The 24,739-nt window shown below is 37.5% G+C and overlaps 1 protein-coding gene across 1 annotated transcript in view; it reads left to right on the top strand.

The window, feature by feature from the left end:
* Positions 1 to 24,210, top strand: part of Myoz2 (myozenin 2) — a 32,802-nt gene extending 8,592 nt beyond the window's left edge. The window contains exons 2-5 of the mRNA XM_004658548.3: positions 1,213 to 1,382; positions 9,220 to 9,349; positions 11,081 to 11,264; positions 23,844 to 24,210. Coding sequence (XP_004658605.1) covers positions 1,213 to 1,382; positions 9,220 to 9,349; positions 11,081 to 11,264; positions 23,844 to 24,078 — 719 coding nt within the window. The 3' untranslated portion in view covers positions 24,079 to 24,210. The remainder of the gene's footprint in view (positions 1 to 1,212; positions 1,383 to 9,219; positions 9,350 to 11,080; positions 11,265 to 23,843) is intronic.
* Positions 24,211 to 24,739: the final 529 nt, after the last annotated feature.

Here is a 24,739-nt window from a genome sequence, read left to right as displayed (position 1 = left end):
AGGGCCAATTGATAGAATTGACTTAAGTGACACTGTTATTTTAGAAACCATGTTGGAGTCATTAATACTGAAGGCTGTTAGAAAGAGGAAAATGAGTTGAACATTTTCTTACATTTTTGTTTGAAGATCCCTAAATTAAACTTGAAATTTTGAACTTATTTGCGTCACAATAGTAGCTTAGAATGATTCAAATTTTTCTAATTGGTGGGAGAAAGAGGGAGAAGTTGCATTTATATTCTGGTTTCCTTATGGAAAGATTTTGTAGTTTTAATTGAGAGGAGGACTCCATTGCTATGAAGATCATCACCTCTTCAAGTGCCCTACCACTGAGCTACATCCATGGCCCTACATAACTTTTTTTTTAAAGACAGGATTTCACTATGCAACCCAAGCTGACCTCACACTCACTTTGTAACCCAGACTGGCCATGAACTCGTGACTGCCCTGGCCTCTGTCTTCCGGGTGCTAGGTTTATAGGCATGTACCAACACTTGCAGCTGAAAATAACACTGACTACTAAACTTCTATATTTAAGACACAAGTGACAGAAAGATTAAAATATAAAGAAAATCCAAACCATAAAATGAATGTGATTCATGTTATATGAATATAAAGGAAGCATGAGTATAATTATACACAGAGATTTTAGGACAGGGATTCACAGAGATGGCATTGGAGCTTGTTGAGAAAGGTGACTATTCAATACTTGTCATCTGCCTCTTTTATAAAGGCTGTTTGGTGCTGGATAAAGAATGAATAATATTTCTACCAAGACTGGAAAAATGGAATATCCAGGTGGTATATGTTTTAGCAATGGGCTCAACTTTAGCTGTTATGTAAAAATGTGGGGAGCAAAGCAGAGCTTAATGATACAATTATAAAGCAGTGTTGTTTGAAAACTCACTAAATATGAAATACCTAAACTGCATTAATAGTAATGAAAGCTTACTCCCCCCTCTTATTAATAGACATTATTATTATTAGTTGGACATTAGAAATGAGGAAACTAAAGTAAAGTTTAGACATCAATAACATACCTATGATTATGCAGTGAGAAATGCAGAGCTAGAATTTAACCTCAAGCCATCTGTCTAAATAGCCCACATCTCAATGACCACTGTAACTTATGACAGGAAGCAAATCATGGAATTTTTAAAAACACTAAAACATGCTTACTGTAAGGTTTTCATGCATGTGAATATTGTTTCACAGATGTGGATGGCATGGACTTGGGCAAAAAAGTCAGCATCCCCAGAGACATCATGTTGGAAGAATTATCCCATCTCAGTAATCGTGGTGCCAGACTGTTTAAGATGCGTCAAAGAAGATCTGATAAATACACATTTGAAAACTTCCAGTATGAATCTAAAGCACAGATAAACGTAGGTATAACCTGACCATGAAGTCTCTATGAACGGGCAGCATACCCAAGTTAGTGTGTGTCCACTAGGTTCTCAAACAAGTTGCTTCACATAATTTCAGTTGATTGTTACTTTTCATGATAATGAATGGTTTACATGGGTAAGCAAAAGAAGCATTATATATGGTATCAACTTTTAGCTCAATAAGGCCATTGTGAGCTGTGGCTTTGGCACTGAGGAACCGGTCTGTTCTGCTAGGAGGAGGGAGCGGAGAAGTGTTACTAAAAGTTTCCGAGTCTTATCATCACCAGTGAAATGTTTGTGATGGAAATACTTCCAAAGCACATAGTGCTCCACAAAGTAAGGATAAGCATTGTATTCACTGGATACATCCTGGCCCCCAAAATGCTGGGAACTGCAGACTATAGAGTCTCCTCTCAAAGGATTTATTCCTCAGGGTATAGGGAGATCTGGTGCATAAGGATGCCAAAACCAGTGTGGACCTAACTCACTGGGAAAACATCTCCTTAACTGAAGGCCAGTAGAAAACAAAACTTAATCTACTAAATTACATTTGCAGCTGAGCATGGGGGCACACACCTTTAATCCCAGCACTCAGGAAGCAGAGCTAAGAGGACCACCTACAAGTTCAAAGCCAGCCAAGTCTACACAGTTCCTGGCCAGTAAGGGCTACAGTGGAACCTTGTCTTAAAAAATAAGTAAAATTATATATAATTTATATATTATATGTGTTAATAGTGTGCTTACTTGAATTATAGAGAAGGAGGTTCATAATAGGAAGATAACCAGCTTTGGAAAAAAAAAATGGCTTATCGACTGATTGATTGATTGATTGATTGATTGAAACACAGTGTCACCCATCAGCCTAGGCTGACCTCCAGTTTGTGGCAATCATCCTGCCTCTGCCTTTCCAGTGTGGAATTATAGGAGTGGGTCACCATCTCTGGAAGTGAAAATGGCTTTAAAATCAAGCACTAGGGGGCAGGAGTGGTGGCGCACGCCTTTAACCCCAACACTTGGGAGGCAGAAGTAGGAGGATCCACATGAATTCAAGGCCACCCTGAGACCACAAAGTGAATTCCAGATCCGCCTGAACTAGAGCGAGACCCTACCTTGAAAAACAAAACAAATAAATAAAATAAAATAAATCAAGCATTAGGCATGAAGATTCAAAAGAGAATACTGTACTGGTCCTGAGTTTGAAGATGATGTAGATTATGACAACTATGTTTTATTTACAAAAGGTTTCTCTTTATTGTGATGAAAGGTCAGTAAACTGATTTACAAATTTAAATATGAAAGCCAACCAGGTGCCTGCCTAAGTTGTTCTAAATGGATATCTCAATTCTGTCCAGCAAACCAATTTTCCCAAGATCGTCTATCAGTAGTATTAAAAGAAACTATTGAAAGTAAATCCGTACCCACAAACAACAAAAATTTTATTACTTCCTAAATTTCTATATTCTTTGTTATACCTATTATAGTTTGATAAAAAATTTTGAGAGCTGAGGATGTAGTCTAGTGGTAGAATCCTTGCCTAGTCTGTATGAGACCTTGTGTTCAATCCCTAGCATTGCAAAACATCCATAAATCTAGTTATAATCATGAATTCCGTTAGACATAAAACCATACTCATCTACAGTATTTACATTTGTGAAGGATAGTTTTTCACTTGAAGTCATGGATAAATACATGTTATGTTACTCTATAATTATGCACAATATCCTCTTATCAGAAAATATCTGTGGTTAATACAGTATGAGCCTAAAATAATCCTTCCTCCATCTGACAGTCTGATTATGTAATCACATTCATTAAGTAATGGCAGCAAAGAAACCACTTTATAAAATAATGTGAAATAAGGTGGCTTAAGGAATGTCTTACAAAATCATCTGCAAGTCTAGACATCCAAGCAAATAAATAATAGCAGTTTTCATAACTTCCACTTACATTTCTACCAGCAGTACCATAATATCAGTTCTGAGGAAGACACAGTGAGATTAAAATGTCCTTATAAATATAACACATTCTCTCATCACTGCTATCTTAAATTGTTAACGATAGTCATATATCTGTCAGGTGTTATGGTTATCCACAAAATGTATAAAGATATTCCTTAATAAGCATACTAAAATAAATACAGATAAATAACTCAGAGTACTAAATAAGAATAAAGTATGTAATGAATCTTATATTGATTACATCAGTACTTTGAGGTCTGATGTAAGTTACACCCTCTTCTTTAGAGGTGGGAAAAGTAGTATTCCAAGAAGCATGCTGATTTGACTTAAGCAACAAGTTAATAAAGGAGACTAAAACCCACTCTTAACTTCTACGCCACTGGAACCAACACTGTCATGGTGTAAAGGAAACTCTGGCCTGGGAGCCAGGGGATAAGGTTTTAGTCTTGGCTCTCACTCCAACCATGGGATTTGGAGTTAATTTTGAGGTTTTCTTGCCTTTCTGAATTTCTTATTTATAAAATATGGATTTGCACTCAAATGCTCTCTGAGGTGTCTTCTGACTTACACAGTTGGTATATTCTGTGATCTTAACTTCTAAATAGCAAATGCCTGCCCAAAAGAACTTTTCTGTGGAAGATGCCATAAATGTTGACATAGTGGCTTTGTCAAGGTGCTAGACCCCATTTTGGAGCACTGTTCATTGATAGGAATTTTTAAATGTCTGTTCCACCAATTCACTTACATTTTTGGCAAATATTTATTGAGGGCCTACGGTGTTCTACATACAGTGCTAGGAATTCAAAGATGATTAAATATAGCCTTTGTCTCATAATGATAAGAGCAAATAACTCTGAAAGAGAGAACCATTATTTCCTTACAGTCTAGCTCTTGAATCATCTTTATATGTTTTATACCCCCTTACCTGTATGCGTCAATTATATCTTCTGGAGCATGCTTTTGCTTTTACTGCTTCCCTTGAGCTGTAGATATTGTTTAAATAATGATTTAAATTAGCTGCATATTTCCTATTTTATTATAATGCTTAAGATATCAAACTGATAAAAGCCTGAGCTAAATCCCCAGCAAAATCAATGAATACCATTAGTTCAAATATTACATGTTGTTTAATTTTACTATTATTTTTTTCAAGATTGGATCTCATGTCACTCAGGCTGGTCTTGAACTCACCACATGGCAGAAGCTGGCCTGATCCTCCTGCCTTCACCTCCCAAGTGCTTAGATTACAGATGTTCACCACCCAAACAAAAATTATAAGTGCAACTTTGAGCTCACCCTACTACATAGTTAATCCCAGGTCAGCTTGGACTAGAGTGAAACCCTTTCCCCAACAACTCCCAAAAAAGAATGAGGACACATTGTGTGCTATATGAGTCAATTCTGAAGGCCTGGATGATGAATGGATTTGTGCCCCAGACAAAAGACAAACAAGAAATGGATATAAAAAATACACATTAAAATGAAAATAAAATGGAAGAGAAATTAATGATATTTAAAATTCTCTTCTATAAGTCATTGCAAATAGATACTGAACTCCTTGAAATCTTGAGAAATCTTAAATAACTGGATAAAGGGAAAGTGTACATTGTAAGGTGATTCGAACTAAAACCAAACAAACTATTTGGGAGTGTGAATATGTACTTATTTTATTGAAAATAAGTTCTATATACTTTATACAAAGTTTACAACAAACCACAAAAGCTCTACTTTTATTTCTATTGATATTTCTGCAGAAATAATATGCTGTATGTTTATATTTAACTTACATGTTTAGAACCTGTAAGACACTATTTTAGTTTATATTTTCCTTTGGGTTGACCTCACTAAACTAAAAAGAAACACATTTTCATTTGTCTCTCCACGTTTTCTGAAGGGAAGCACAGATGATGTTGGGACACTATAATTTAGGGCTTATGGCAAAACTAAAATAAGTCATGCATGAACATTATGAGGCTTTGTTTGGGTGCTTCCCAGTGATGATAGAGGGATGGGGCACTTCCTGGTACTGAGGAACCAGAAGAGTTGATTTTCCTGCTCATCACTAATCCCCAGGAAAATGTTCTAGAAGGCTATGCTCATCAGTCCTAAAATGAATGTAGGTTGGATGATTTGCATGTGTGGCTGAAATGCATTTCTTGGATCCATTCTAGGAACTTAGAAAAAAGTTAATTATTTATTGAGCAGGGTATGTGGTAGTGGTGGGAAATTGGAATCTGTAAATGTGGCAGGCATAAGAGGTAACATGCATTAGAATAGTATAAGATCTTGATTACTCGGTTTGAGTCTAAATGTTACCCAATAGGTAGTAAGAAAGGATTTCTAAAGAGTAGAGTCCTGCCATACTCATAAGTGTTAGTGCTCCCTGGCTAAGAGAACAGAAGGGTAGATGTCTCCCTGAAAAAAGTAGGTGTAATAGGGTGTGCACATGCAGACTAAAGTGAAAAAAATGATATCTTATGTGGCACATTTATACAATGGAGGTCTACTCAGCGGTAAAGAAAAATGAAGTTATGAAATTTGCAGAAAAATGGATGGATCTGGAAAGGATTATACTAAGTGAGGTAACCCAGGCCCAGAAAGCCAAGCGCCACATGTTCTCCCTCATATGGGGATCCTAGCTACAGATGATTGGGCTTCTTCGTGAGAAGGAAAATACTTAGTAGCAGAGGCCAGTAAGTTAAAAAGGAGATATAAAGGGAAGAGAAAGGAAGGGAGGAGGATACTTAATAGGTTGGTATTGTATATATGTAAGTACAATGATTGAGATGGGGAGGTAATATAATGAAGATGGAATTTCAAAGAGGAAAGTGCGGGGGGGGTGGGTATTACCATGGGATACTTTTTATAATTATGGAAAATGTTAATAAAAATTGTGAAAATAAAAAAAACTTTAAAAAAATATATCTTAGGGCTGGAGAGATGGCTTAGCGGTTAAGCGCTTGCCTGTGAAGTCTAAGGACCCTGGTTCAAGGCTCAATTCCCCAGGACCCACGTTAGCCAGATGCACAAGGGGGCACACACGTCTGGAGTTCGTTTGCAGTGGCTGGAAGCCCTGGCGCGCCCATTCTCTCTCTCTCTCTCTGCCTCTTTCTCTCTTTGTCCCTCTCAAGTAAATAAATAAAAATGAACAAAAAAATGATATCTTAGATACTACTACTTAGATACTACTGTAACAGATTATAGTAAAAAAAATTCAACTGGATTTTGTGATTTCTTCATTTAAAATTCAACAAACATTCACTGAGTACTTAGGTTATATAAGACACTACACAAAACTTTGTTTCAAAACGAACAAGGCAAGCTAGACTTCTCTATTATCAAGGGGATAACTATTCAGTAAGTAAAACAGCAACTAACTAAAGGGTGGCTGGCAACATCAGAGAAAGAGTGGCTTGAAAGTCAGGGCAGACCTGATCTGGTGATGAATGAAGGGGGGGGCACTGACCTGGAGAACATCTATGATGACAGAATCAAAGGAATGACACTGCACTGAGACGGCGAACTCACACGTGGTTTAGTTTGAAGCATAGCTTACATCTTCAAAACCTGATGAGACACATTTAACCACTCAATGCTTAATAAAGAATAAACACAGGGTGGGCGTGGTGGCGCATGCCTTTAATCCCAGCACTCAGGAGGCAGATTTAGGAGGATTGCCGAGAGTTCAAGGCCACCCTGAGAGTACAGAGTTAATTCCAGGTCAGCCTGGACCAGAGTGAGACCCTACCTTGAAAACCAAAAACAAAAACAAAAACAAAAACAAAACAAAACAAAAAAAAGAATAAACATAATAGTTTGCAATTAATGGTTAAGCCTTTAAAAATTTTTAAGTTTTAATATTTTTTTCTGTAAATCTGAACCTTGAGTAGGGTGGCTATGAAAAAAGTATTTCCCAAAGTATCTTAAGTTCTCCCAAAGAGTCAGTCCTTCTTAAAAGGATATTGGGGGCTGGAGAGACGGTCCAGTGGTTAAGGCACTTGCCTGCAGAGAAAAGTCAGATGCGCAAAATGGGACATGCATCTGGAATTCCTGTGCAGAGGCTACAGGCACTGGTGAACCCATTCTCTCCTCCTCTTCCTCCTCCCCCTCCTCCTCCTCCTCCATCCCCTCCTCCTCCTCCCCCTCCCTCCCTCTCCTTCTTCTCTTATTTCCCTCTCTCCTTCTCCTTGCAAATAAATAAGCAAAAATATTTTAAGGGCTATTTGTAAATGTACACATTCCTGGAAAGTTAGTTCAAGTCAGGTTATCCTTTTTTACAATGCAATTTGCTTCTGATAATTTCATTTTATCATGGTCATTTGCACTAAATAATGGACTATGACACAGAACAAAGGGTTAACTTAGACTACTGATCTGAAAAAGACATCTTGATAGGCTACAAAAATTAACATGAACACTGGGAGAGTGACTGTGGATGAAGCCAGAAAATAAAGATAAATTTTATTTCCTTTGTAACTTTATCAGATGAGACTCTTATTCTATGGTCTTTGTTTCTGGTATTTCAGGACAAAATGAACTTTTTTCTTTTTTTTTTTTTGTTTTTCAAGGTAGGGTCTCACTCAAGCTCAGGTTGACCTGGAATTCACTCTGCATTCTCAGAGTGGCCTCAAACTCAGTGATCCTCCTACCTCTGCCTCCTAAGTGCTGGGATTAAAGGCGTGCGCCACCACACCCGGCTAAAATGGACTATTATTATCAAACTTCTATAAAGTTAAATAAATGTCAAAGAAATAAGGGTATATTTCACAAAAAGCCTAACAAATAAATATACAAATGATGAAACATTAGTAAATATTTCCTATACATTACAAAGAGAAAAAGAATTTAACATTGGTCTCTGCATGCTATGTTTTTTCACGAACGTTTTTTCTTCTGAATTTGGTCTTATGTAATTATTTTTTAAAGTACACATTTTAATATGTAACGGAGACAATATTTTAAGTATAAGCCCTATCTGTATTTTATATTTATTAGAATAAGATCCATTATAATGCATATTTTTTCTTTCTTAAAATATAAATTGAATGTTTTGTAAGGTGATATATTGTTGCCACAGAATAAATCCTTAATTATAACGAACTTAAAATATAAATGTCTCACTGGGCATGGTGGCACATGCCCTTAATACCAGCAGCACTGGGGAGGCAGAGGTAGGACTATCTCCATGAGTTTGAGGCCACCCTAAGACTACATAGTGAATTCCAGGTCAGCCTGAGCTACAGTGAGACCCTACCTCAAAAAAAAAAAAAAAAAAAAGAAAGAAACAAACAAACAAAACAAAAGACATATATATAAATGTCTCTTTTCAGCATCTTATTTTCTTAAGTCACAGTCTGTCTTGTGTAAATCCATACAAATTATCCATACATGCAGTTTTGTGGTTGTTTGAGGGGTGGCATGTATGACAGCTATTCAAATTTCATACCAAATTCTAAAACTTTCTACATAATAAAGAATCTAAACCCTAACTACAGAATACAATGGTGATGTGAGAATCCCTAGGACAAATGTTTAGCCAATGTGCTCTATACTACTAGATTTGTAAAGATTTAAAACCTAAATACATGTTTCTTATCATGGTGTTGTGATTAGAAAAGTGAACAATTGGCACGAAACATTGGATACAGGGTCTGATATACAATAAGGCTCAATTAATCTTGACTTGTCATTAGCAGATGATCTTAAGTTACATTGGTAAAGTTCTTCCTTATACTGTGTAACATTATTACCATATAAATAGCTGAGGCCTTATGCAACAATATGGTGGCATGCATCAAGTTCCAGGTATGAAAATGGAGTCATGAGTATATTAATGGGTATAACATTTTAGATTTTTTTGTGTGTGTGAAATACAGCACAACATTGCTATGCAGAATGGGAAACTAGATGGAAGCAATCTGGAAGGTGGTTCACAGCAAGCCCCCTTAACTCCTCCCAATACCCCAGATCCACGAAGCCCTCCAAATCCAGAGAACATTGCACCAGGTAACTAACCTCCAACAAATACAATAGTAAACTGCTTTGTATTTAAAAACATGCCTCATTCAAAGCCTTAACTAAGTGGTATTTAAATGATACCACTTATCTTATGAAATATCAATTTTGTAGATAAGGTACATGTAAACCATCAGATTTAAAGGAACAATGTCAAATACTGATAGTAATATGTTCTTTCAAATAACTGAATAAAAAAGCTGGGCGTGGTGGCGCACGCCTTTAATCCCAGCACTCGGGAGGCAGAGGTAGGAGGATCGCCATGAGTTTAAGGCCACCCTGAGACTCCATAGTGAATTCCAGGTCAGTCTGGGCCAGAGTGAGACCCTACCTCGAAAAACCAAAAAAAAAAAAAAAGATACACATATCATTTGAGAGCAAGTAGTTTATATACCCTTAAGAGGTATAATTGCTAATACTTAGTGACTTGTGGGGTTGAATGTGAGGGTAGCAGTAACATTTGCTAAGATAATCAATGTAGACCAAGGAGCAGGGTATATTAGAAAATAGCAGCACTTGGGTGTACACAGTTTTTAAAAGTACAAGTGCAATATCCACTTGGAAAAATCTAATAAATTGTTTCATAGATGGTCTTAGAGAATAAAAAGACAAAAGTTGAACTTACAGTACATTGGTCACAAAGCTATTGAAATAAATGGAATTTTCTACTCAGAGTGCGTAGTATAAGGGAAGACCTTTGGATAACACCAACATTTAAATAGCAACTAGAGAGAGGATGCCTACCAAAATAAATTAGATACTCAAGAAAGTCAGCAAAAAATAATCACCAGTAATACCTAGAGATAGTTATTATTTTTTTCTTTTTTGAAGATAAACATTTTTGTGTAAAGAGACCATAGTCATGGTTTGAGAGAAGAAAATCAAAAGCATCTTACAGCTAGGAAAAAAAGATCAAGGGCCGAGTGTAGTAGTGTATGCCTTTCATCTCAGCACTTGGGAGGCAAAGGAAGGAGAATAGCTGTGAGTTGGAGGCCAGTCTGAGACTGCACAGTGAATTCCAGGTCAGGCTGGGCTAGAACAAGACCCTACCTCGAAAAAAACAATACATATACACATTTATATACATATTTTTTTCCTGGGTGGTGTGGTAGAGTAGATGCAAAATAAACAGTGTGTGTGTGAAGACTATCTCAGGGTAGTAAGAACAAAAGCAGAAAGAAAAGTAAGAAATCTTCCGAAAAAAAAGTAAGAGTTGGATATATTGAGGAGTAAGAATGGGGTCTTAATCATGGAGTGGGAACCTGTGACCTTATCTAAACATTCCACTTCCCACTCAGCCACTTGAGATAGGTAAGACCCAAATGGCAACTCTAAAGAGTAAACTTAGAAAGGGAGCAGATTTTGTCTTCATTGTTTCTTCCTTGAAGCCCAGGCTTCTCAATATTCACTTTAAAATTAATTCATTATGGAGTCAAAAGCAAAGTAATATAATACACAAGTTTGAAAAATATAAATAAACATTTCACCTGGCTAAGTACATATTAAGGTAGTCAAGGAAAATATAAGACAAAATATGTCTTCTTTTTAAAATTCCCTAAGCTTGAAAGAGTGGCCTAACATTTCTCAACATTACTTTTGGATGGGCCATAGAAAGGATAAGTCTTCATAAATTTGTCCCAGCAAGAAACATTAAATTGGTAAAATGTGGTATTTGGTAATTCTAGGACACTGTTTATTCACTCTTACTCTATTTTTCCAAAGGATATTCTGGGCCACTGAAGGAAATTCCTCCTGAGCGATTCAACACCACAGCTGTGCCCAAGTACTACCAGTCTCCTTGGGAACAGGCCATGGGCAGTGATCCGGAGCTCTTAGAAGCTTTGTACCCTAAACTTTTCAAGCCAGAAGGAAAGGCAGAGCTGCCTGATTACAGGAGCTTTAACAGGTAAGTTGGTTATGTAGGGTAGCATTGCTACATGTATTATTAAGATAGTACCACCATGACTAGACAGTCAAATCCTCTGGTAGAAAACACACACACACACAACATCATTCCTTCTGAGACTATACTATAAGTATAAAAACAGGATATTTACTAAATCTGGGTGAGACTCATTTTTATTTTATTGCTAATAGTTTTAAACTAGGTCCTTTTTAGTACAAAAATTAAGGAAATGATTCCAAAACAACCTGTTATAACTTTAAGATTACCTCTCATACTTTAAAATTGTTATGTTTATAATAATTTTTTAATTCAACAATTGATGTTAGTTTATGTGTTGCCTCAAGTGACAATGTTGTACAATAATTTCAGAAATAATTTCCTCATGGAGACATGAGACTTACTGTCTATCTTCAGGTTACAATTTACTTTCTGAAAGCCACAGGACAGATTAAAGATAAATTAGAAACTTGATGGCCCATGATTCCAACACATGTATAAACCAGAAATTTTAAGCTGGGCGTGGTGGCACACACCTTTTATCCCAGCACTCAGGAGGCAGAGGTAGGAGGATTACAGTGAGTTCGAGGCCACCCTGAGGCTACATAGGGAATTCCAGGTCCACCTGGGCTAGAGTGAGACCCTACCTCGAAAAACAAACAAACAAACAAAAATTGCTACCAAGAACATGTCCAAATAATAGCTGTCTCATAGTTTATATAGTGGAAATCTACCTTTCCATGTAACTCATTTCTCAATAATTTCCATGGGGATTTTAGATAAAATATCTACAATGGCCCTTAGTCTGTTCTTTGACCAGTTGGCTTCATTCTAGGATAAATTATCTCCATTATGCTGCCTCACACTTACAAAATAACAAGAAAACAAGCCTATGAATGGAGCCTACCTGAAATATGAGGGAATACATAGTTTGAGGCCTTGTCTATTATATGCATTGCTTTCGAAGTTTACCAAATAACAATTAAATAGTGTAATCATATCTTTGATTTAAGTGCTTGCTAAGGGAATGACACTGTAAAAAGTCAAATAGATAAGATTTTTGTGTTGGAAGAACTTCATAAGACTAATCAGAAAAGTTTGTTTAAACAAATACTTTCAGAAAACTTTGTTTAAACACTTTAAAAATGACTGAAAAGCTACCAAGATAGTGGATTCTTGAAGTCAAGATATTGAATAAAAGGGAAATTTAGATTCTAAACCCAACATTTGGCACCACTTTTCCACCAGAGGCACTTGATCTATGGTTAAAATCCAAGGCTGAAAAGCTGGCAAAACCTTGCAGCAGTTCCAAGCATTGGGAGACTGAAGATAGAAGTATGGGGGCTTCAAGAGGGAGGAGCCTGATGAATATCCCAGGCTGCCAGTGGGAATCGTAATGGGCAGCCCTGTGGAGTAAATTGCTGCCAACACACTAAGCGCAGGCTGGTAAAGGCCCCCTCCTCTCAGCCAAGTGGCTGCCAGCACAAAGGTGAAGTCTTCTGAAGGAAAATAGTCCCACTGGAGATCAAATCATCTCCACAGTTTTCATTTCTGTAGACTTTTTTAATTAAAAAAAAAACTTTATTTATATATTTATTTATTTGAGAGAGCACGAGAGAGAAAGAGGCCAACAGAAAGAGAGAGAATGGGCACTTGGGCACTTCAGGGCCTCCAGCCACTACAAAGAACTCCAGGTGCATTTGCCACCTTGTGCATCTGGTTTACGTGGGTCCTAGGGAATCCAATCAAGGTCCTTTGGCGTGGCAGGCAAATGCTTTAACCACTAAGCATCTCTTCAGCCCTCTGTCGATGTTTTATTATGGCAGAATATGCAGTACAAAATTTCCCACCTTATCCATTTGGAACAAACAGCTCAGTGGCGTTAACCAGGCTCGCAGCGTGTGCGCCTATCACCACCAACTGCAGGACACGTTTCCCTGTGAAACTAAAACGGCATGCATGAAAGGACTACTCTTCCTCCTTCTGTTCCCTAGCCTCTGACAACCACCATCCTGTTTTCTGTCTCTATAATTTTTACTACTCTAAATATTCATAAGTGAAATACAGTATGTCTTTTTGAAGTTTCATATATTGTCCTCTAGTTTAAAATTAATTTTGTAAGTTTGTGTTACCATAATGTTTACATTATTGAGTATTGCCAGAGGCCAGAGTGGTGGTGGTTGGGAAAGAACATGTCTAAGACTCTGGAATAGCTGCTAGTATGTGCAGCTACTCCACGGTTTTGGTTTGATATACGTTATGAGCATAGTGAGTTTTCTGTGCTTATATTGCACCAAATGATAGTGATATTTTAATTAAATACATGAATATTAGCTACAGCTGGATAGAATAGGTAACAAGATACAGATAAATATTCCCTCTGAAGCAAAGAGGCAAAAGAAAAGATTCAAAATGCAAGAGGATAGTCGCAGACCACATGCAGCAGTTATGCAATATCAGACTTATGTAACGGGAGTTCAGAAAGGAATAAAAGAGAAACAACATGGGGAGAATTGATGACAAATGATATCATGCCTCAGGCTCGAGAAGTACTACACACCCATTAAGAGTAAACCAAAGACAATAAGGAAATCTTTTTTCTTTTTGAAATATTTTATTTTTATTTATTTATGAGCGTGGACAGGCAGGGAGGCTGAATGGGCATACCAGGGAATTTAAGCTACTGCAAATGAACTCCATGTGCCACCATGTGCATCTGGCTTATGTGGGTTCTAGGGAATCAAACCTGGGTCCTTATGCTTTGGAGGCAAGCACCTAAACAACTAAGCCATCTCTGCAGCCCAATAAGGAAATCTTAAAGCCAAGGAACAAAAGATAAAATTATCTTCAAAAAAGTAAAAGGACAGTGAATTTCCTAACTAAAATTATGGAAGACAATAATATAATACCTTTATAATAATAATATAAACACCAACCTATAATTCTATATATACTAAAAATATTCTTTAAAGGTGAAAGGAAAACTTACATACACATTTTCAGAAACAGATGTTTGCTGAGCCCTACTATACAATCAAACAAGAACAATAAATGAAAGGACAAACAGAGAAATTGAGCCCTCATTATTCACAAATGACAAGATGATGTCCACAGGAAATTTAAAAGAAGCTACAGTAAGGTCATTGGAATTAGTAAGTAAATGTGGCAAAAACACAGAATCAACATAAACATCACTGGTATTTTTACACACCCAACACAAATAACCAGAAAGTAAATAATATTTGTGACTTTTTTGTTTTGTTTTCGAGGTAGGGTTTCACTCTTGGCCAGGCTGACCTGGAATTCACTGTGTAGTCTCAAGGTAGCCTTGAACTCACAGTGATCCTCCTACCTCTGCTTCCCAACTGCTGGGATTAAAGATATACATGTATGTACCACTATACCTAGTTTATTAGTGACTTTTACCTTATAATTTGTGTACTTTTCCTTATATGTCATGTATTTGAATAAAACTTTATTTTTAAAAAGTCAAATAGGGTTAGAAAGATGACTCAGTTGTTAAGGGTTTGCCTGCAAAGCCTAACAACTAGGGTTCAGTTCCCCAGAACCCATGTAAAGCCAGATGCACAAAGTGGCACATGTATCTGGAGTTCATTTGCAGTGGATAGAGGACCTACCTTCTGTCTCCCTCTCACACACTCTCTCTCATGTCTCTTCTCTTTCTGTATGCAAGTAAATAAGTAATGTTTAAAGTCATATAGACAAAAATCACACCAGTAAATATCTGGGCTGTACTAAAATAAATACCACAAACACCATTTTTTTAAAATTAGTTCAGAACTCAGCCCAGTAATTTAGAAGAGTATTTAAATAATTTCCAGGTATATAATGGATTATTTTCCTTATTATAGCATAACACAATTTTATTTTATCAAACTGCTAATTCTATGAGAACCCAATTTGATCAAGAATTTAGTTCCTCAAACAATATTATGTATATATCTTTTATATAAGTGTCATTTTGTTATGTATATTAAACTATTCAAATATGTTACTACATTGAAACTTTATCCTAATATATCCTTATTTTTGCAAAAACAAATCAGAAGAAAGAGAGAGACAGAAAGGGAGAGAAAAAGAGAAGGAAATAGGGAGAGAGGAAGAGAGAGATGTAGTTTCCAGGTATCCTAAATTCATTGCAAAAAGTAAAGTACAACTATTTGGTATTCCCATGTTCTTATACATAATAGTTAGCTATTTATGAAGCATGGAAGGGCACAATTTCTGATAGCATTCACTAGTGATAATAACTGAATGAAAATTGACTCAAAATGGTTAATTGAGTCTACTCAAATTATATGCTTCACTCAAATACTTGGAATATGTGAGAAAAAAAATAACCTGGAAGCAAGGAGTTTCATGGCTTTCCTTCAAACTGCTGTATATCTTGAGTGTAGCATTTAACTTCTTATCCTAATTGTCTCATCTGTAGAATATACTTAATGAATTAAGTACCTCTAACTATTTCCCATCTGCCAGTTATTTTGTAGAATACTTTCTTTTAAATTTCTATGCAAGCATTTTCCGTTACAGAATTATTAGTAATTATTCTGAGGGCATTATAGATTCTTGTAGAAAAATTAGTAATTATTATGAATACATTATAGATCCAGTGTTATTAGTTTTACAAATGTGACCAAATCATTGGCCAAAGTAAATAAGAAAGCGTCTATTAACTGAATTTGAATGATAGAGGCTTATTATTCACCACATAGATGACATAATAAGAAACCATGAACCAAGACCTATTTCTAAAGAGCTAATATCATGTGATCCATAGAGATGGAATTATTATATTTCAATAGACTACTTCAGATCTTTCTTTTGTAAGTTTTTTTCACTAGCATTAACTAAACCTTGAAACTGTTTCTACAGATTAAACATCTTACATCTCACTTTGGATGTTAATAGACTCTTTAATTTTTGTGTAGAGGGGAAAAAAAAGAAAAAACAGGATGCAGCCTGAGTGGTGCCAAAGAAAAGAAAACAAAACTTTGTTTCCCAAATAGCAATCTTTCCTGGATCAGCGGTTGGAGGTAGAAGATGGGTGATGGAATGGAAGGGAATATTTTCATATATGAGAAAAGAAAATGACCCAAAGATTCATAGGAAAAACCACAATGAAACTGGCTTAACAGGGGAAAAAAAAACAGTGCACTAAATGCCAAACCCAAACAGTGGGTATGGATACAGAGAAACTTTCCTTGTGTGACTTAATTCATAAAATGAATTTTGAAACAAGTAAATTTTATTTCTGTACTTAATGATTATGAACTCACTTGACCAACTTCAGCTTAACTTAAGAAATATTCGACTCTAGCCTCTTGACACTCTTCTAAAATCCCAGTAATGGGTGTAAAACCTGAGTAATTACACAGACTGCTATGTAAAAGGGCCATGCTTGGCTTAGGTCTCTGCTATTCCTGTCTTAAAATATTAAAGTGTGTGTGTGTGTATGTGTGTGTGTGTGTGTGTGTGTGTGTGTGTTGCTGGAGACTGAACTGAGGGCCTTGCATGTACCCTACCACTGAGCCACATGTTTGACTCTGTCTGTGAGCTCACTGGGGGTTAAAATCTGCTGCAATTCTTTCTTTTCTGATTCCCTAGTACAAAATCACATGTCTAGACATGTTAAAAAATCAGTAAGTAGCTACATGAATAATGGGTGAATCAGCACATGAACAAACTACTAACATACTTACAAGTTGTTAAAATGATAAAACATTGCCTTGGACATATTAAATACCAAAGAACAAGTTTTCTTTTGTGCTGAATCAAATTTGAATCATGAAGACTCTGCCATCAAATCAGATAGCAGAACATGAGCCATGCCACATGTGGTGGCACATGCCGTTAATCCCAGCACTTGGGAGGCAGAGGAAGGAGGATCACCATGAGTTTGAGGCTAACCTGTGATTACACAGTCAATTCTGTCAGTCTGGGCTAGAATGAGACTTTACCTTTCAAAACAAAAACATGAACCATGAATCAGCTAGTTCTGTTATGAATGCAAGAGTAACCCGGTTTGATATGATATAGACACAACCAAGTGAATTGAGAATCCTAAACACACTGGCTTACAAAGTGGTCTGACAGGGCATGGAGTATGTAGTTCAGAGCTAGAACACCTGCCTAGAATGTGCCAGAAGATGAGTTTGATCCTCTAACACAGCAAAAATAAATGAGTAAGTAAGCAAATAAATAAATGTATTTTAAAAAGTAATCTGAGGAAGCATAATATTCCTTAAAATTACTTTGTGATTATACAGTTAGACTAGTAAATAAGAAGCCAGAGTTCTGCGAGTCTGGCTGCCCAAGTTCAAATTCTGGCTCCACAACTTAACAGGTGGGAAACTTATTGTTGAACATTTAGCATGTGTGCCTGTTTTAATGGGGTGTAAGTAGAACATTCAAGGTTGCTATGAAGATTTAATGAGATCAGCATGTAAAACCTCGGTACTCACTGTGGCCACAGGGCACTAGCACAGGACTTACCTGGAGAACTATTGGAAATGCAGAAGTGGGTTGGAGAGATGGCTTAGCTGTGAAGGCACTTGTCTACGAAGCCTAAAGACCCATGTTCAACTCTCCAGATCCCACCCAAGCCAGATGTACAAAGGTGAGGCAAGCGCAAGGTTGCACATGCCCACTAGGTGGCAGAAGCGTCTGGAGTTCAATTGCAGTGGCTGAGGCCCTGGCGCACCACTTCTCTCTCTGTCTGTCTCTCTCTCTCTCTCTTTATCTCTCTCTCTCTTTCTGTGTGTGTGTGTGTGTGTGTGTGTGTGTGTGTGTGTGTGTGTGTGTGTGTGTGTCGCTCTCTCTCTCTAAGTGAAAAAAAAATTAATTAAAAGAAAAAGAAATTCAGAATCTTGAGGCCCGCCCTGGACTGACTGAATCATCATTGTGCTTTAACAAGAGCCCATAGTGATGCTTGAACCAATAGTTTGAGAAACCCTATCCACAGTGTATACAGTATCCACTCAATAAATACTAGCTGTCAATATCACTATGCCCTCTGAAACTTAATCATAAAGTGATCAACTTCTATGTTGATCTAAATTCTTCTTTTTGAGTTGATGTCTCTTATTTCTAGAATAATGGTTTTAACCCCTGGATGGGAATCTGTACTAACATGATAGCTGAAATTCTCTGTGAGACTGACATTACTGAACCAGTCTACATCTTCCACAGCAATTTGGAAGGAAGGAGAAATTGTAAGATCAACCATATTGAGTGATGCAACAGAAAATACTTTAAAATATATTTTATTTTTATTTATTTGAGAGAGAGAGACAGAGAGAGAGAGAAATGGGCATGTCAAGGCCTTAACTCCAGTTATATGTGTCACCTTGTGCACTTGCATATCTGGCTTACATGAGCCCTGGGGACTCGAAACTGGGTCCCTTGGCTTTGCATGCAGTGCCTTAAATGCTAAGCCATCTTTCCAGCATCCCACCCTGTCCAAATAATAATGGATAACTTATTTTTCTTCTTTTTCCACAGGCAGGACTTTCTGAGTATAGATTTCTTTTCTTATATTGACATCATTTAGTCTTATGAATTCCTTTTTTTATTATTAAGAACATTTTTTTGTGTGTGTAGAAACATCATGTGTTGGCACCATCTTTTCCCTTGTCCCTGCCTCCATTCTGCTTCTCCATCAACTGCTGCAGCTCCAGGCTAGTGAAGGCCATCTGTCTATCTTTTCACAAGCTAAATATGGCTAGGGAAAAATACCTAGTTTTGCTGACTTGTCTCACCTTAAATTAAGGACCACAAGTCTCCACATTCTCAGGAGATCCAAGAACATTCTCTAGCCAATTCTCTTTCCACCGGTCTTCTAAGAGACAATCTATGCTTCTCCTCTCCCTCGAAATAGGCAATAGTGCTTCTCTTCTCTCTCAGTTGGTGCTATTGCTCTACTCATGTGTTAGGTCTGAGAAAGTGAAAGCAAGGTGGAATTGACCCACCTCATCTTCCCATTGCCAACTGAGAGCACATGTATGTTCAGGAGTTTCTCCTAGGAGAGCTGATGAGTTGCTTGACCTGTTAAAGTGAGCCCCGTAGCTTGTATATTTACTCCCATTCTCTTCTCAGCCACAGCTATTTCCTATTTATTTATCTCTTCTCTTGCCTGCATCATTTTTTTTCTATTGTGTTATTATTGTCAGTATACAGACACTAAAATGCTGTTTAACTTAAATCCAAGCTCCCCCTTATTTCCACACTGTTCTTTTTATTTTATTTATTTACTTGCTTGAGAGAGAGTGAGAGAAAGCTAGACAGAGAGAGAGAGAGCACATCTGGCTTTATGTGGGTACTGGAGAATTGAACTTGAGTTCTTTGGCTTTGCAGGTTAAGCACCTTAACCACTCAGCCACCTCTCCAACCCTCCACACTGTTCTTGACAGTAAAAAGAGCCTCCGTGGTCATCAGTATTCACTGTCTCTATTTCCTCATTCTCCTTCTCTTGAACTCATTTCAATCAGGGTGACATCAAACCATTCCACTTAAAGAGCTTTTTCTCCTGTCACCACGTTTGGTAGTAGATTCCTTGTTATCAGTATATCCAACTCCATAGCAGTATGTAGTAATATGGCACATCATTCCCTCTTCTAAAAAACTAACTGCGGAGCTTGGTGATGATGCATGCTTATAATTCCAGTACTTAAGAGGCTAAAGAAAGAGGAATGTTAGCCAGGTGTGGTGGCTCATGCCTTTAATCCCAGCACTTGGGAGGCAGAGGTAGGAGGATTGCCGTGAGTTCGAGGCCACCCTGAGACTCCTTAGTGAATTCCAGGTCAGCCTGGACTAGAGTGAGACCCTACCTCAAAAAAAAAAAAAAAAAAAAAAAGAGGAATGTCATGAGTTCAGGATTTAGTGAGACCATGTTCCACTGTGCTCTCCCCACCCAAAACAAGCCCATTGCAGCCAATAGTCTACCTATTATTCAGACCACATCTTTCTTGCAATATACTCAGCAATCTATTCTTTTTCTTATAAAAATATTTTACTTATTTATTTGAGAGAGAGAAAGAGGCAGATAGAGAGATAATGGGTGCATCAGGGCCTCCAGCCACTGACAGCAAACTCCAGACACATGTATTACCTTGTGCAGCTGGCTTACATGGGTACTGGGGAATCAAATCTAGGTCCATAGGCTTTGTGGGATAGTGCCTTAACTACTAAGATATCTCCCCAGCCCAACAATCTATTCTTTAAAAAATATAGAAATTAAAGAAACAAACAAATAAGCAAACAATCCTGTTTTGTGGCTTGTATATCACAAAGTCAGTAGAATCCCTCCTCCACAGCCTTCATTACTAGCTCCTGACACCTCCCTTTTCGAACTCTGAATGCTGGGCGCTCTTTCTCTCTCTCTCTCTTTCTTGTCTCTCTCTCCCTCCCTCCTTTTATCTCCTCCCTCCTTCTCCACTGCTACTCATCTGGGCTGGGATTATATGCAGTTCCTAGGTATGAAATAGGATGTACTTACTAGTGACATGCCAAATGACACGCCCGCTTGTGATCTTTTCCCTGAGCTTCAGCATTCCACTGAAAGCACTTCAGAAATTTAAAAAAAAAAAAAAAAAAAAAAAAAAATCTCAAAATGTAACTCCTGATTTCCAGGTTAAACCAGCTCCTTTCCCAACCTGTGTCATCAAGTAAACAAGCTAAGACTTATTCTGAATTCCATTCTCTCACTGTGCTCTAAACCATTAGCAAAATCCTATTAGCCTCACCTTCATAATATCTTCACTGGAAGTGTGTTTGCCTAGCATGCATGTGGCCCTCTATTAAACACCAACACCCCAGAAAACAAACAAACAAAATTCTCATGCCACTGAAGATATTTTGAAACAAAAAAGCGACCATAAAACCCTTTCACTTCCTGTTTTCTGAGGCTGTGCCAACATGCATCATCACTGGCAACAAACATGTTGATCTCTCACCATTGATTGATAAAAGATGTAAGATTTGAAACTTAAAATGCTTACACTCCACTCCCCACAGTGAGTGTTTAACTCAGGTCTTTCCAGTGAACTGAGTTTTCTCTAAATTGCCAGCCTGGGGCTGGAGAAATGGCTTAGCGGTTAAGCGCTTGCCTGTGAAGCCTAAGGACCCCGGTTCGAGGCTTGGTTCCCCAGGTCCCACGTTAGCCAGATGCACAAGGGGGCGCACGCGTCTGGAGTTCGTTTGCAGAGGCTGGAGGCCCTGGCGCGCCCATTCTCTCTCTCTCCTTCTATCTGTCTTTCTCTCTGTGTCTGTCGCTCTCAAATAAATAAAAACAATTTAAATTGCCAGCCTGGTAGGAGACGAGATCATGTGAAGAAGAAAGTAGAAACAAGAGGCAACTTCTGATTTACAATAAAGTTGCACAGACCGAGAAGATAGAATGCAAAGACAATATGGCTTTCCTTTTGACAAACCAATACTGATTAAGGATGAAAGATACCAACTAAAGCACCTCAAAATTAATGGCCTCAAATCTGTAGTACCCTCTGTGTATCTTAAAATGTTTATTTCTTTATTATTTATTTTTATTTATTTGAGAGAGAGAAACAGGCAGGTAGTGAGAGAAAATGGGCATGCCAGGGTCTCCAGCCACTGCAAATGAACTCCAGAAACTTGCATCCTCTTGTGTATCTGGTTTATATGAGTTCTGGGGAATCAAACCTGGGTCCTTTGGCTTTGCAGGCAAGTGCCTTAACAGCTAAGCCATCTTTCTAGCCCCCACTGTATAATTTAATGCTTCTATTAATTTAATAGAAGGTACAAACTTGACTTAAGATATTTAAGAAATAGCAGAGTGATAGAGCTATAAAGAAAATTATATCCCACCGAGGCCTTTAAACAATGTTCCTCCTATTGGAAAATCTCTATAAAGTTTCACCCGTTCCTATAATCCAAATGTTTGTGAAGATCTTTTAGCTACATTATACAAGTATGTTGTAATTAGTATAACATATATGAAAAATAATCCTTTCCTTTTGGGGTTCAGTCAGGTAAGAAATAAAGCAGATAAACAATGCATATGATGTAACATGGAAGATAGTTACATAGTAGGTGAAAATGGGATCTATGTAAACATTGGGGAGAATAGCTATGGAAGACAGAAAAAAATATTCAAGATTTTAAATGTTAAAAAAAGAAAACTTAAAGAGGGTTTAGACCATGTTAAGAATTGGTGAGCTCTAAGCAGAGAAAGAAAACAGGAAGTGAGTCGAGGCAATGATGTTGGGGCCATAAGTGGGAAGAGCAAGCAGTTGATTCATTTATCAGGAGCAAGATGTGCAAGCAAGTGAACAGGGTATCCTCTCCACGACTGGCTCTCCACTGGATGTCGACGTCATGTCTGTATCGGCACACCAGTGAAAACCTCTTTGTCTTGCACTAGCCACATACTAATACACTAAATCTAAATATTGTCCTTGATTTCACCATTGCTCACAATTTTTATCCAACTTATGAGCAAATCCTGATAATTATACCTCAGAAACATTTCTTTAAAACTATGCATTCTTTCATCTTCACAGAAAACATCTGAAATTGACACCTCCATTTTACACATGAGTTACTATAATATATCCCCACCTTTTCCTCTTATAATCTGATCATAGAGCAACAACAGCTAGAATTACCCTTATAAAATTTAATCAGGTTATATCATTCCCCTCCTAACACTCAACAATGGTTTCCCTTCATAAAGAAGGAAATTAATATTTCTTACTTAAACAAAAACCTTATACAATCTACTCTCTCCACCTCTTGTTCCCACTGGTCCTTTGCCATATCTTAAGGACCAAGTCATTTATAGAAGACAACACAGGAATTTAACTACAGGAGGTTTGGCTGGGATAGCTGGAGGGAAGTGGAAAACTAAAAGGTCACAAGAGGGTTGGAGAGATGGCTCAGTGGTTAAGAACTCTTCCTGGACAAACATGAGAACCTGAGAAGGTATGAGACATGACTGAAATTCAATCTTCAGGACCCACAAAAGCAGCTGGGCACTGCCATAGACATATGTAACCCCACAGGGAAACAGAGAGGGTTGGGGTGGAACCAGCAAGCTCTGGGATCAAGTAAGAAACACTGGCCTAAATAAGAACACGTGGAAGAGTGCTGGAGTGGTATGCCTTATGTTCTGTTCCACTCACAGCAGCACAAGCACCTAGGGTACATCCATGTACATAAACCACACCCCCACACACGCATGCACACATGCAAAAAAAAGGCCACAAAGTATTAAATAGGAGAACCATCAAAGCACATACACAAAAAAATGCTTCAGATGAGCTTAGGGCACAAGGAACAGACTGGTCCAAACCCATGAGTATATACAAAAGCCTTTACAGTAGTTTGTCATCAAATATCTGTTTTACTGTAAAAGCATGGCCTTTCAGTGAAAATGCTTGTCTCAGAGGCCTCAAACTGAAAAACACATTAAGAATATAAGACTAGGTAATAACATGCACGTAACGTAAATTACATCGTTTTGTGTATTTTGACAGATAAAATTAAATATTAAATATTTTTTACTTTTCTTCTCAATTTCCACAGGGTTGCCACCCCATTTGGAGGTTTTGAAAAAGCATCAAAAATGGTTAAATTCAAAGTTCCAGATTTTGAGTTACTACTGCTAACAGATCCTAGGTTTATGGCCTTTGCCAATCCCCTCTCAGGCAGACGGTCCTTTAATAGGACTCCAAAGGGCTGGATATCTGAGAATATTCCTGTAGTGATAACAACTGAACCTCCAGAGGACACCACTGTGCCAGAATCAGAAGACCTCTGAAAATAACGTTGGACACGACACCCGGTGTATACAAGTCACTTTCACTATCTCACTGGCAACTTTCATTTTACGGCATTAAATTTCAACCTCAGCTCAATGAACTAATGAACAATTAAATTCTTATTTACAAAATTTTTAACTGTCTTGTATTCATTTCTAACTCTATTTTCAATTGTTTATGTATTTGAGTGAGAAAGAAAGAGGCATAGAGAAAGGGAGAGAGTAAGAGAAAGAGAGAGAGAAGGAGGGAGAGAGAATGAACACACCAGGGTCTCTAGCCACTGCAAATGAACTTCAGACACATGCACCATCATCTGGCTTATGTGGGTACTGGGGATTTGACCCTAAGTCCTTAGACTTTGCAGGTAAGCACCTTGACTATTAAGCCATCTCTCCAGCCCTCAATTGTTTTAAATAATCTAGCTTTTCCATCATGAAAGTTCAGACAAAAGTTTTCTTGGTATCCTTTAACATAAGTTATTCCAGAAAATTTAAGTAGAATCTAGAATCAAGATACAACATAAGATACATAGGCTCATTCATAGCTGCATTCCAAGAGATGAAGATTCTGTGAGATAATTTGCAAATGTTATTGCCTCTGTGGTGACTATGATAAAATGATATATCTGAATGAGGTCTTTTCATTACTCATTAGTAGAAT

The sequence above is a fragment of the Jaculus jaculus genome, chromosome 2, assembly GCF_020740685.1.
Source record: "Jaculus jaculus isolate mJacJac1 chromosome 2, mJacJac1.mat.Y.cur, whole genome shotgun sequence".
Taxonomy (NCBI): Eukaryota; Metazoa; Chordata; class Mammalia; order Rodentia; family Dipodidae; genus Jaculus; species Jaculus jaculus.
The sequence above is the reverse complement of the archived record's forward strand: the minus strand, read 5'-3'. Positions and strand labels throughout refer to the sequence as shown.